We start from the raw sequence: 13,169 nt of genomic DNA on the forward strand, positions 1-13,169 counted from the left end.
ATTTTTTGTCATAATGTCAAAAATTCGTGCCACATTTAGTGTGTGCATTAAGCGTCAAGTATTTCTGTTCATGTAAACGGTTTCCAGAACAATCGCAAATTTCAGCGAAGTACTGAAAAATTTTCTAACTAGTTTTACAACTATGAAAATAAGAAAAAATATTAAATCACACCATTGCGTTTTCCGTGCAATTGCACGTCCAATGACGTATGATGCAATGAGGTTAGACGGCGTTAAAACTGGACCATTTTTGGTCCACTGGAACTTAAAACTTTTGTCTCCGTAACCAGCTACGTTCGGGAGCAGATTCCACTTAAAAAAAGATAAACAGTGTCGTTACAAACTTTGATTCCTGTTCTAAACATGGAGAACAACACAACTTTAATGATGGCAACTTTTTTGCGCAAAAAAAATCAAAATATTAACCTGCATATTTCTGGAGAATAAAATGGGAGCCATAGTCCAAACGGTGTGTGTATAAAGAGAGACGATTTTCCGACCAAGTTTACTCTTTTAAGACAAAATACCGCCTTTTGGACTGAATCCAGGTTTGCTGTACGTAACAAAAAATATTCAGTTTAGTCTACGTCTAAGCATTAGAAAGCTTAAAGTAACACTATGACATGAGTCAAGCATTTACGCCCCTAAGGAAGTTCAATACAACGAGCTTGGCATGAAATAACTCCCGTCGGTTTTCGGTATGTGAAATTATCGAAGCTCATGTCTAACGAACCAACTGAGATCGAACACTGATTTCTTCTCCAAGTGATGTACAGTATGACACATATTGTTGATTATATTTTGGTTCACGAGGAGATGAGAAAAAATTTGACAATTAGCGTTTTTCCAAAAATTCAAAGATACGAAACTGAGATGTTTTTATATGGCATAAAAGGTCGTAGCCCACCTAGTGTGTTTCTTAGGCAGCAAGTGTTTTTGTGGATGTAACTACTTTCCAGAAAAATTGCAAAGTTGAGCGCGGGTTAGGAAGATTTCTATTTATCTAACTCCAACACCATGAAAGTGAGAAAATTTAAACTGACACCATCCTTCTGGCAGTGGAATCATGCGTCTAATGGCGTATATTACAACCAGATTCCAAAAACTCGAACATGGAGCATTTTTTGTCCGAGGAAAGTTTCAACGTTTGGCATGGGAAACCAGCTACGCTTGAAAACAGCTTCCACTTGGAAACGATACGCAATGATGTTACAAACTTTAATTCTTAGTTTGACTTAGCAGTGAAGATGAAAGTCCCCCAACTGGACTAATCTAACTTAACCTAACTTAACCTAACGTAACCTAACCTAACTCAACCTAATCTAACCTAGCTTTACCTAACCTCACCCAATCTACCCAAACCTAACATTGCCTAACGTAACGTAGCCTGACCTAACCTCACCTAACATACCCTAACCTGCCCTAACATGACGTAACCTAACTTCCATAACCATTACCGTACCTAACCTCATTTAACCTAACCTAACCTAACCCATCCTAAACTAACGTAACCTTACATAACCAAACCTAACCTAACGTGACGTATGCCAACCTGACCTAAACCGGTTTATGGCTTTAGGCGAAATGTCACGTTTTGGACACGACTCCAAGTTTGTTGTATCTAACTTAAAACGCATCAGCCTTAAAAGGTTAAAAACGCAGGACAGGCAATTAAATCACACAGCCAGGCAATTCAGCGTCTAAACACGTGTAATGCAATGACGGTTATATTATTTGAAACTACCCGATTTTCGGTATGTAAAATGGTCTAAGCTGATATCTAACATACCAAGTGAGATAGAGGGCTGAATTCACTTCCAAACGATATATAAGTGTGCTATATGTTGTAGACTGTCTTTTTGTTCACTGGAAAATGACAACATTTTGGGACCAACCATTCTTGCTATATCCTGCTGTAGACTGTCTATCCGTTCACTGGACAATGACAACATTTTGGGACCAGCCATTCTTTTGAAAACAGTCAAAAAGTTAATCGTGAGATTTATTAGTAACAAATAAAATGCCGTCATCCATTTCATGCGTATGTTAGGTGTTTTAGGTGTTAGGTGTTCATGCGTATGTTAGGTGTATTTCAATCTGTTTTATAAAACAACTGTAATTCTGAGCGCTGCCTTATAAGACTTCTATCAACTCACTGAATAGCTACGAAACTGAAAAAACTGGAATAACACCATCGCTTTAGATGTGCAATTACAGTTCTAATCACGTTTAATACAATGAGGTCCCAGCGAAATAAAAATTAACCATATTTGGTCCGCGCAAACTTCTAAGGTTTCTCTCTAAAACTACCTATGTTCGAAAGCACATTGCATTTGTAAACGATGCGCAATGATGCTGCAATCATTCAGTGCCGTTGTTGTGAACATGGAAAAAAACACAACTTTTGCCACTGCCACTTTGTTGTGGAAAAGGTCAAAATGGTAAAAACGATGTTTTTTGGTGTGAAATGATAGCCAACGGTAACTTCAGTGTGTGTACGAAGTGAGAGCATTATCTGTCCAGATTTACGCCTTTTAGAAGAAATGGCAATTTTTGAACATGATTTCAGGTTTGTGGTATATTATCCAGAATATATCAGCATTAGACAGTTAAGATCACGCCATCGCATTGGCGATGCAACTCTGCGTCTCAGCATGTATAATGCAACGACATTGGTAATGTGTGAAAACGGCCGATTATTCGGACGTAAAATGATTTAAGCTCATAACTCTCGACCCTATGAAAAAACCTGATTTCACTTGCAAACGATGTAAAACGATATTACAACTTGTTGACTACATTTTTGCTCACCGGGTGATGAGGAAAAATCTGACCATTGCAAATTTTTCAAAAAAGGCATAAGTTTAAACCCGTGATGTTTTTTTGTGAAGCGCAAGGTCGTGGTTCATTTTGTGTGCGTATGACGGGGCAAGTGTTTCTGTGTCTGTAAACAATTTCTAGAGCAATTGCAATCTTAACCGCGGCCTCCGAAGGTTTTTTCTACTCACTACAAAACTCTGCAAGTGATAAAGTTTCAGTTTAGACCATCGTATTGACCGTACAGTTATGCGCCTAATGACGTATAATACAATGTGATCCCACCAGCTGAAGTCTTTTGTCGTTCCAAGTCGTTTACAAGTGAAATCAGCCTTCTATTTTCAATGGTTCGAGGTGTATGAGCTTGGACCATTTACGCCCCCACATTGGCCAGTTTCAGGTCTTGCCCATGTCGTTGCATTTTACGTTTTCAGACGCAGAATTGCCTCGCCCATGGGATCATGCGACCAAAACTGTCCAATGCTGATACGTTTTCATATAAATACAACCAACGTCAAATCATGTCCAACAACGGCCATTTCCTCTAGAAAAGCGTAAACCCGAACAGGACATGCCCCCTTCGTACACGCATTCAATTTAGTATTGACTCTCATTTCACACCAAAACACATCCGTTTCAAGATGTTGTCTTTTCCGCAACAAAGTGGCCATTGTGAGATTTGTGTTCATTTCCATGTTGACAACAAGGAGAATAAATGTTTGTGACATCATTGTGTATCGTTTGCAAGTGCAGTCTGCCTTCGAACGGAGCTGGTTGCAGAAACAAAACCTAAAAAGTCTGAGCGCACCAAAAATAGTTGAGTTTCAACTTCGTGGAATCCCACTGTATTATACGTCATCAGACGCGTAATTGCACTTCCATTACGATGGTGCAAATTCAAATTTTCTCCCTTGCATGGTTTTGCAGTTAGTTCAAAAAACCTTCCGAAGCCGCGCTAAACATCGCAATTGTTCTAGAGACTGTTTCCACGCACAGAAACACCTGCCACATCATTCACCCACTAAATGGACCAAAAGTGTCCATTTTGTAACCACAAATTTTGTTTTCATATTTTTGAATTACGAAGTTTGTCATGATAAAATTTTTGTCTCACCACCCGCTTAACAGAAATATAAAAAACAACTTTTCGTCGAAAAAATCGGCCATTTTAAAATCCTGCCCGGTCAAATCACCCCGTGTTCAAGAATGTAGACAACTACTTGCAACATCGTTGTACATCGTTTGCAGGTGAAATCAACTTTCTTTTTTCAGTGGTTCGAGAGATATGAGCGTGGACCATTTTACGTCCCAAAAATCGTCACTTTTCAAACCCTGCCAATGTCATTGCATAATACCTGTTAAGGCGCAGAATTGTCTGGCCCATGCGGTGGTTGGACCTCAACTGTCTAATGCTGATATGTTTTGAGTTAGATACAGCCAACGGTACCAACCAAGATGCAACCCAAAATAGCCATTTCGTCGAAGAAGCGTAAACCTGGACAGAAGATGCTCCCAAAAGCAAACATTCTGATGTTACTATTGGCCCTCATTTCACACCGAAAAGCAGTGCAAGATTTTGATTTATCCGCAGCAAGGTGGCTGTCATGAAATTCTGCTCTTCCACTTTGTTGCGGAAAAAATCAAAATCTTCAAACGGATGTTTTTTGGGGTGAAATAAGGGCCAATATTAACTTCAGTGTATGAAGGAAGCGGTAGCATGTTCTGTCCCGGTTAAGGCCTTTTAGATGAAAAAACCGTTTCTGGACATGATTCCACGTTGGTTATACCTCACTCAAAACCTATCAGCATTGGACAGTTACGGTCACACCATCGCATGGACAAGGCAACTCTGCGACTAAGAAGGTTTAATGCAACGACATTGGCAGGATTTCAAAATGCCCGATATTTGGGAAGTAAAGTGTCCAAGTTCACATCAATCTATCCAATGGAAATAAAAGGCTGGTTTTACCTGCAAACGCCATGGAACGACAAAACTTCAACTTGGTAGAATGCATAGGCGGGTCCTGGGGGGAGGGGGGGAGGGGCACGGGGCCATGGCCCCCCAAAACCTCTGGGAGTAGGTTTTGGCCGCCCCAAAATATTCCCAGAACTTCATCAAAGTTTCGTCTACTTACCGTCTGTTTTATATTCAGCAGCTTTAACTGTTGTTTTAAGTTCTGTTTAATATTCAAAAGCATTTCGGTGTTTTTTTTCGGTTTTGAATGGTGTCCCTACTAGGTACTCGCGAGAGGCACCGTGCACTGGACCTCGGATCCCACGCCAGCCAGCTGGCGACGAACGATTGCCCCCCCCCCCCCAAACTCCACGCTAGATCCGCCCCCGGTAGAATGTGATTGTATTATACGCCATTGGATGCGTAACTGCACGGCCAATACGATGGTTTAACTTGAAATTTTCCCTCTTCCATAATTTTGGAGTTAGGAGACAAAAACCTTTGAAGGCGGCGCCCTATCTATATCAAATATTTATATAAAATATCTATATCAAAACGTATCAGCACTGGTCAGTTCTGGCCGCACGATCCCATGGGCGAGGCAATTCTGCGTCTAAAAACGTATGATGCAACGACATGGGCAATACCTGAAATTGGTCAATTTGGGGGCGTAAATGGTCCAAGCTCATATACCTCGAACCATTGAAAATAGAAGGCTGATGTTAAAAAATTATAAATGCTTTTGAGTGGTGAGGAAATGAAAATTGTGTCGAGAAAGGCATGTTGCCGAAATATCAACACAACTATATCTCTATTCTCCTGGCTTTTCTGAGGAATAAGGCTTTTACTACTGTCTTATCTAGAGTACCCTTTCTTATGAAATTCCCAAACGTTACGTATCACGAATATTTGTGCACATACTCTGCTCTATATCCCAATGATTGCGTACTGTAGACATTTGTTGCGCAGTGACAGCGTGTGAGGTCGGCGCGTTTGCATAATGTTCTTCGAAAGTTAGAGCGGATCTGCGGAATCCGTTCTCCTGGTGGAGAAGCCCCAGATATATTCAGGTATCGTTTTGACTGTGGAAGTTATGACTTTTTGATTATTTGAGTAACAGCGTTTCTTTGAGTGTACAACCTGCCGCACGATAGCTTCTTGTGCGGTAACGTTATGAAAGTGCAAGAATTTGGCGTTGGGTGCTTACGTACTTCTTACAAGTGCAGATATTCTCAGTGTATTTTGGCCGTGCTAGTCTTTAACTGGTGGGTAAATTCTAAGGAATGAAATTCAACCGTGATCTCATGAGCGCCTCAGTCTGTGCCCTCTGCAAGTTGCCACTGCTGGTCTTTCATTTGCAGTCTGGCCATATGGTGTAAAGCCTATGGGCCAGTCATGGCTGAAGTAGTGGCCCACTAGCTAAATTTATGGGGATGAACATGTATGATATTTTATGGTCTTTACACTGTCTAGCTCAGCATACCATTCCTTATCTTCCCAATATATGGCAAATTAAATTTGATAGACACTTAGGTATACATACCACATGTCAACTAACTGGGTGCCATTTTAGCGACACCTTGCACAATACCTTTAACCTTTTAATGGGAGTTTACCACCTTTTTGTTCTTCTCACTTGTTGTTGGATCAGATTCATGCAACCTCTTCAGTAATATCAATTTTCTTCAAAGGCTGAATAGCTCTTAATTCTTATGTAAAGTAGCCTCTCACATAGAAGTTTCATCGAGCTCTGTGCTCCATGCTATGAAAGCACTTTTGTTTGCCTTCTTTGGGCCTTGCTTTTTCTAGTGTCCATGCTCTGCAATGATTGCAGTACTTATTTTACAGTGCACAAAGTGCTTTGCTGCCCCGCTGACATGTCAACCAATCAAAGATCAGTGTGGTGTTATGCTGCTGTCACATGCTGTGAATGCCATTATGAGTGTAAGAGTACAAATATGTCATTTTGATGTGTAGTATAATCAACTTTTGCCATTTTCTGATGAATGTTTCTTTGGGTTTTCTTTTTAGTTGATTCTGGGTACATCCCCCCAAATTCATCAGGGCAAGTCAGTGTGACTTAACTCAAAGCCCTCATTTTCATTACTATTGCACTATGTGTAATTCTGTAACTGATATGATCATGATGCATTGGTCATGAAACATGCTTTGAAACAGTTTAAAAGGAAACCAACATATGTATGTTTCATGATGGTAACAGGCTATATTGAAATATTGGAATGACTCAATGCTGGCCTTAAAAATGGCTACATCTCTCCTTCCAGAAATACATGTCATATGTGTGAGTTTCAGAATGCATTTAAGCCCATCTCATTACAAAATTAGTCACACCCATTTAATTTGGTTCCATTGCAATGCTCCCATGAACAGACCAAAGTGATTCCTTTTCCTGTCCCTGCTTGTGCTTTTCATTCAAACTTACACTGTCTGGGCCATGGCTTCTGTGCATCATTTTGCCCTTTCTTTTGAATTTGATAAGATGTGCATGAAGTTGGTGTTGTGCTAAATGTTAATTTCTTTGTGAAGGCCTGTCAGTATCTGAAGCAAAAATGACAGCTCACAATATATGGCATACATTACAGATTGCACTGTTGAAACCAGTTTACCGCACAATGGCCAAGTTTGTGCCACCCAAGGTGCAGATCAGCGAGAGCGGCTGGGGGCCGGCGGCCACAGTGGACCGCTTTTCTGACATGCCATACCAGCCATTCTCCAAGGGAGACCGCATTGGCAAGGTGGCCGAACTGTCGGCGCGCGAGGGCGCCTTCCAGGACCGCCGCTACGGCAATAAATACAACTCGCAGTTCGGGGGCGGCAGCCAATACGCCTACCTGCACGAAGAGGACGAAGACAGCTTCAAACTGGTGGTGCAGCCTAAGGTGCCCAAGCCAATGTTCCGCGGCCGCTACCAGCGCAACTTCCGCCAGCGGCAGCAGCAGCTGCTGCAGCGCGGCCAGGCGGCCGACACGCGTGTCATGACGAAGGGCGAGAAGACGCGCGACGCCAACCGCCAGCGCCAGGTGCGACGCCTGCAGAAGCAGTTCGGCAACCGGCAGCGCTTCGACTACAACCGCTACCAAATGAAGAACCGTGACGCCTCGGTCACTGTGCGACCCGACTGGGTGGTCATCGAGGAGATGGACTTCCCGCGCCTGCAGAAGCTCTCGCTGCCCAGCGTCGGTGAGCCGGTCGACTTGTACAAGTGCGGCGCTGTCAAGTACTACAACAGGCTGGTGGACCGCATCAACGTCAAAAGGCCGGAAGTGCTTGAGCGCATCGACCCGCATCCACCACAAGGTCACGACCACGGACGACCCGATCATTCGGAAGCTGGCCAAGTCTGGCGGCAACGTGTTCGCCACCGATGAGATCCTGGCCACGCTCATGTGCTGCACGCGCAGCAACTACTCCTGGGACATCGTCGTCCAAAAGATCGGCAACCTGATCTTTTTTGACAAGCGTGACGAGTCCGAGTTTGACCTGGTGACTGTTTCGGAGACGTCGCGGGATCCGCCCAACGACGAGGGTCCGTCCATCAACTCGCCGAGAAACCTAGCCATGGAGGCCACCTTTATCAATCATAACTTCCCCGAACAGGTACGTACGTGTGTATGCGTGTATTTGCGCGACAACGCCGACGATTGGGATGTAAGACGTTGAAATTTTCCGCGGAGCACGCTGATTCGGCAGCATCTGAGGCTGAGTACCGAAGCCAGTGTTTCGAATGTTCTGAAAAATGAAAGTTCTACATTTAAGCGCAATTGATTGTCGACAGTGACGCTCCCGCAAGTGAGTGGATACGATTAATGATTTATTGCCAATTGACCATCGTATATAAGTCTCATGGAGGGCAAACTGTGCCTCAGTGCTTGTTCACCGTTTGTGTACCAACGGGGTCCATGTGGACAAAAACACTACAGAAATAACATTATGTAAGGATTGGACATCTTCCAAGAAGAAAGATGCTATGCAATCGAGGAATAAATGACGGAATTCGCCACGAGTGCTTCAAAAAAACTATTCGCTTTGCCCATGGCATCGATTGCTCTGCATGCAAATTGTCTGCTTTCCAAGCACTCACTTGTTTTCTGACCTTGAGGAATAATGAACTCCGTAGAATCTCAAACTTGATTGCAAACTTGATTTCCATAGCAGCTTGGACCCGATCACTGAGTGCTCCAGCTCTGCGTCAGTACCGTGCTGATGCATGTCGCCGCTAATTATTGTCGCTGTCATTGGCCGTCAGGTGCTGTTGAACGACTACAAGCGGCAAGAGTTCGAGCACCCGAACCCGTTCGTGGAGGAGGAGGACGACCCGGAGTCGATCGCGTCTGTCGCGTACCGCTATCGGCAGTTTTCGCTGGGCGACGACGTCGAGCTAGTGGTGCGCACCGAACACGACGCGGCCGTATACGGCGCCGAAGGCCAGTTCATGACCATCCGCGCGCTCAACGAGTGGGACCCCAAGCACGCCAACAACGTGGACTGGCGCCAGAAGCTGGACACGCAGCGCGCCGCCGTGCTCGCCAACGAGCTCAAGAATAACAATTGCAAGATGGCTAAGTGGACGGTACAGTCTCTGCTGGCCGGCTCGGGCATCATCAAGTTCGGCTTCGTGTCGCGCGTGGCACCGCGCGACTCTAGCAAGCACGTGATCCTGAACGTGATGCACTTCAAACCGAGCGAGTTCGCGACGCAGATCAACCTGTCGATGGACAACGCCTGGGGCATCCTGCGCTGTATTGTCGACATCATCCGCGCCCGCGAGCCGGGCAAGTACCTGATTATGAAGGACCCCAACAAGCAGATGGTCAACCTGTATGACATCCCAGACGACACATTCGAGACAGACGAGGACGAGGAAGACAGCGATGAGGGTGTGGAAGAGGAGGATGACTGAGCGCCGCGCTCAGATACGGGGTGTGATAATCCGCGAAAAATTCTGGCTTTGGCTATCCTGTTGGAGATTTTCTAGCTTGGTGTTGTTTATGTCATTGACGCAGTGTCTCTTTGGAATGTCGCAATAGTTAGGTGGCCCTATATTTTACTGGTATACGCGCTTGGTTAGTGCGTTCCTTTATCCAGCAATTGCCGAAAATAAATATCTGGCCCTGTCATCGTATTTTGAACGATCTTCCCGGATACCTTAAACATGGCGATGCATAAGCTGAGGTAGAATCTTCCGAGAGGCATCGGGTGGCAAGGGGCACTGGGAAGTGCGATGGCGATCTGAGGCCCCTGTCCACTCTCCGGCAGTGTCCTTGGATGCGTGTGCGAACCCCTGGGCGTGGCGTGTGCCATGATGGCGTTGCGATAGCTAGGTACTTACTTTCGCGTTCATTCCGCACGCGTGTTTTTTCAGGAAGAAATTCTGAAGGTGGCATGCCTCAAACCAGCAGCGTATCCAAGGCCACAGAAAACGATAGCCCGTTGATTCTTGCGGCTGTGCTTACGTTAGAGCGCCGTATTTACCGTTGCAGTGATTGCCAAAGTGGGCGTGCTGTTCTCATCGTGAAAAGATGCGTCCCGTCGACTGATGCTATTTGTCACCTGCCAATTACCGCTTCCACACGATTCCGTAGACGAGTTCGCTCCAATGTCCGTGAAGTTAGCGATTTATTCAGTGATATTTTAGCGACGAGCTCCGATTTGTCTGAAAATAGGTCTTTAGGCCAATAATGGCACGAGAACATGGAAAATTATCTTTATTTTGCAATCCCATTTGACCTTCGAGATCAAAACCTAGGTCAAAGGACAGGGAACTCGATGTCACCCGAAAATTGCTGGCCGATTTGAAAACTAAGCATCAAAATATTCATAAGCGTTAGAGCTAGCATCCGTCAAAAAAACTCTGGACATCTAACCGACCATTTTAAAAGGTCAAACGCGGGCTCAAGAGACGGGGAACTCGGTGCCACCGAAAACTTACCGGCCGCTTTTAAACTTGCAAACATCAGAATATTCCCTACAGAAAGAACTGGTGTCCGTCAAAAACTCCTGACCTCTTAAGGTCATCCTTCAAGGTCAAACTCAGACCCAAAGGACGGGGAACTCCATATCACTCGAAAATTACCACCCGATTTTGAACTTGCAAACATCAGAATATTATTCGTGAAAAGAACTAGCGTTCATCAAATAGTTTTGATCTCTCAAGGTCACCTTGCAAGGTAAAACGTGGGCTCAAAGGACGGGGAACTCCATATCACCCGAAAAGTACTGGTAGATTTGAAAACTGCAAGCGTCAAAATATTCACAGCCGCAAGAGCTAGCTTCCGTCAAAAAGTTTTGACGTGTCAATATCATCCTTCAAGGTCAAACGCGTGCTCAAAGGATAGGGAACTTCATTTCACAAAAAGTCTTGCCGATTTTAAACTTACAAACATCAGAATGTTCACCACAAAAAACTAGTGTCTGACAAAAAGTACTGACCTCTCAAGGCCATGCTCCAAGGTCCAACGCGGCCTCAAAAGACAGGGGAACTCCATATCACCCAAAAACTACCTGCTGATTTTATGCATGCAAGTGTCAAAATATTCTCCACAGAACAACCCTAGCGTCCAGCACAAAGTCCTGACTTCTCATGGTCGTCCTTCAAGGTCAAACGCGGGCTCAAAGGACGGGGAACTCGATATCACTAAAAAATTACGGGCCAATTTTACACTTGGAATCATCAGAACATTTACCACAGAAAAGACCAGCGTCTGTCAAAAAGTCCTGACCTCTCAGGGTCACCTTCAAGGTCAAACGCGGGCTTGAATGACGGGGAACTTAACGTCACTCAAAAATTACCAGCCGATTTTAAACTTCCAAATGTCAGAATATTCATCAGAGGAAGAACTGGCGCCCATAAAAATTTGTGACCTCTCAAAGTTATCTTTCAAGGTCAAATGTGAACCGAAATGACGGGAAACTCAATATCACCCAAAAATTACCAGTCAATTTTTAACTTGCAAAAGTCAGAACATTCGCCGCAGAAAGAACTGGCGTCCTCTCAATGTTACCAAAAAGGTAATCATGACAGGTCAGGAGTTTTTGACGGACGCTAGTTTTTTGTGGTGAATATTCCGACTTTTGCAAGTTAACAACTGACCGATAATTTTTGGGTTATTTGAAATTCCCTGTTCTTTGAGCTCACATTTGACCTTGAAGAATGACCTTGTAAGGTCATCTTTTTGACGGACGCTAGTTCTTCATTTGGTGAATATTCTGATGTTTGTACGTTTAAAATCGGCCTGTAATTTTTGGGTGATATGGAGCTCCCCGTCCTTTGAGCCTACGTTTGACTTTGGGTGATGACCTTGAAATGTCAGGACCTTTTCACGAGCGTTAAATCTTGCGCTTGTGAATTTTCTGATGTTTGGAAGTTTGAAATCAGCCGGTAGCTTTTTGGTGATATGGAGTTTCCGTCCTTTGAGCCCGTGTTTGACCTTAAAGGATGGCCTTTAAATGTCACGATTTATTGACGGACGCTAGTTCCTTCTGTGGTGAATATTCTGATATGTGCAAGTTTAAAATCGGCGGATAATTTTTGGACGGTAAAGAGTTCCCCGTCCTTTGAACCCCGTTTGACCTTGAAGGATGACCTTCAGAGATCATGACTTTTTGAAGGACGCTCGTCTTTTCTGTGCTTAATGTTCTGATGTTTGTAAGCGTAAAATTGGCCGGTAAGTTTTAGGTGATATCATGCTCCCCGTCTTTTGAGCCCGCGTTTGACTGTGAAAGGTGACATCGAGAAGTCAAAACTTTTTGACGAACGGTAGTTTTTTCTGTGGTTAGTATTCTGATGTGTGCAAGCTTAAAATGAGCTGATTATTTTTTAATGATATGAAGTTCCTTTCCCTTGAGCCCACGTTTGTCCTTGATTTTTGACCTGGAGGGGTCAGAATTTTTTGACAGACACCAGTTATTTCTATGGTGAATATTCTTACAATTGGAAGTTTAAAATCGGCCAGTAATTTTTGGGTAATATGAAGTACCCGTCCTTTGAGTCCGCGTTTGACCTTGAATGATAACCTTGGTAAATCGGGACTTTTTGACGGACGCTAGTTCTTAATGTGGTGAATATTCTGACATCGGAAAGTTTGAAATTGATCTGTCATTTTCTGGTGATATCGAGTTCTCCGTCCTCTGACCTAGCTCTTGATTTTGAATGTCACATGATATTGCAACATAAAGGCCATTTTCAATGCTCTTGTGCCATACTTGACTTCCACACCTTTTTCAGAGAAATCGGATCTCGTCGCTGAATAACTCGCTGAATAAATCGGAAACATCGAACTTCCCGGACATTTTGCTCCATGCATGACGTATGCATTGCATCACACGGATTTTGAGGCCTTGTGAGGCCCCTGATATGCATCCCGTGCTTCCCCCAATC

At 44.0% G+C, this 13,169-nt stretch overlaps 1 protein-coding gene across 1 annotated transcript; it reads left to right on the forward strand.

Annotated features, from left to right (window-relative positions):
- The first annotated feature begins 5,734 nt into the window (after positions 1–5,734).
- LOC119092002 (eukaryotic translation initiation factor 3 subunit D-like) lies at positions 5,735–9,909 on the forward strand. Its single transcript, XM_037214954.1, is given in 4 exon segments — positions 5,735–5,841; positions 7,375–8,073; positions 8,075–8,389; positions 9,039–9,909. Coding segments are annotated over 3 exon segments (1,638 nt in total). The 5' UTR covers positions 5,735–5,841; positions 7,375–7,404; the 3' UTR covers positions 9,693–9,909.
- Positions 9,910–13,169: the final 3,260 nt, after the last annotated feature.

The sequence above is a fragment of the Pollicipes pollicipes genome, unplaced genomic scaffold (genome assembly GCF_011947565.3).
Source record: "Pollicipes pollicipes isolate AB1234 unplaced genomic scaffold, Ppol_2.1 Scaffold_3447;HRSCAF=4054_pilon_pilon_pilon, whole genome shotgun sequence".
Lineage (NCBI taxonomy): Eukaryota > Metazoa > Arthropoda > Thecostraca > Pollicipedomorpha > Pollicipedidae > Pollicipes > Pollicipes pollicipes.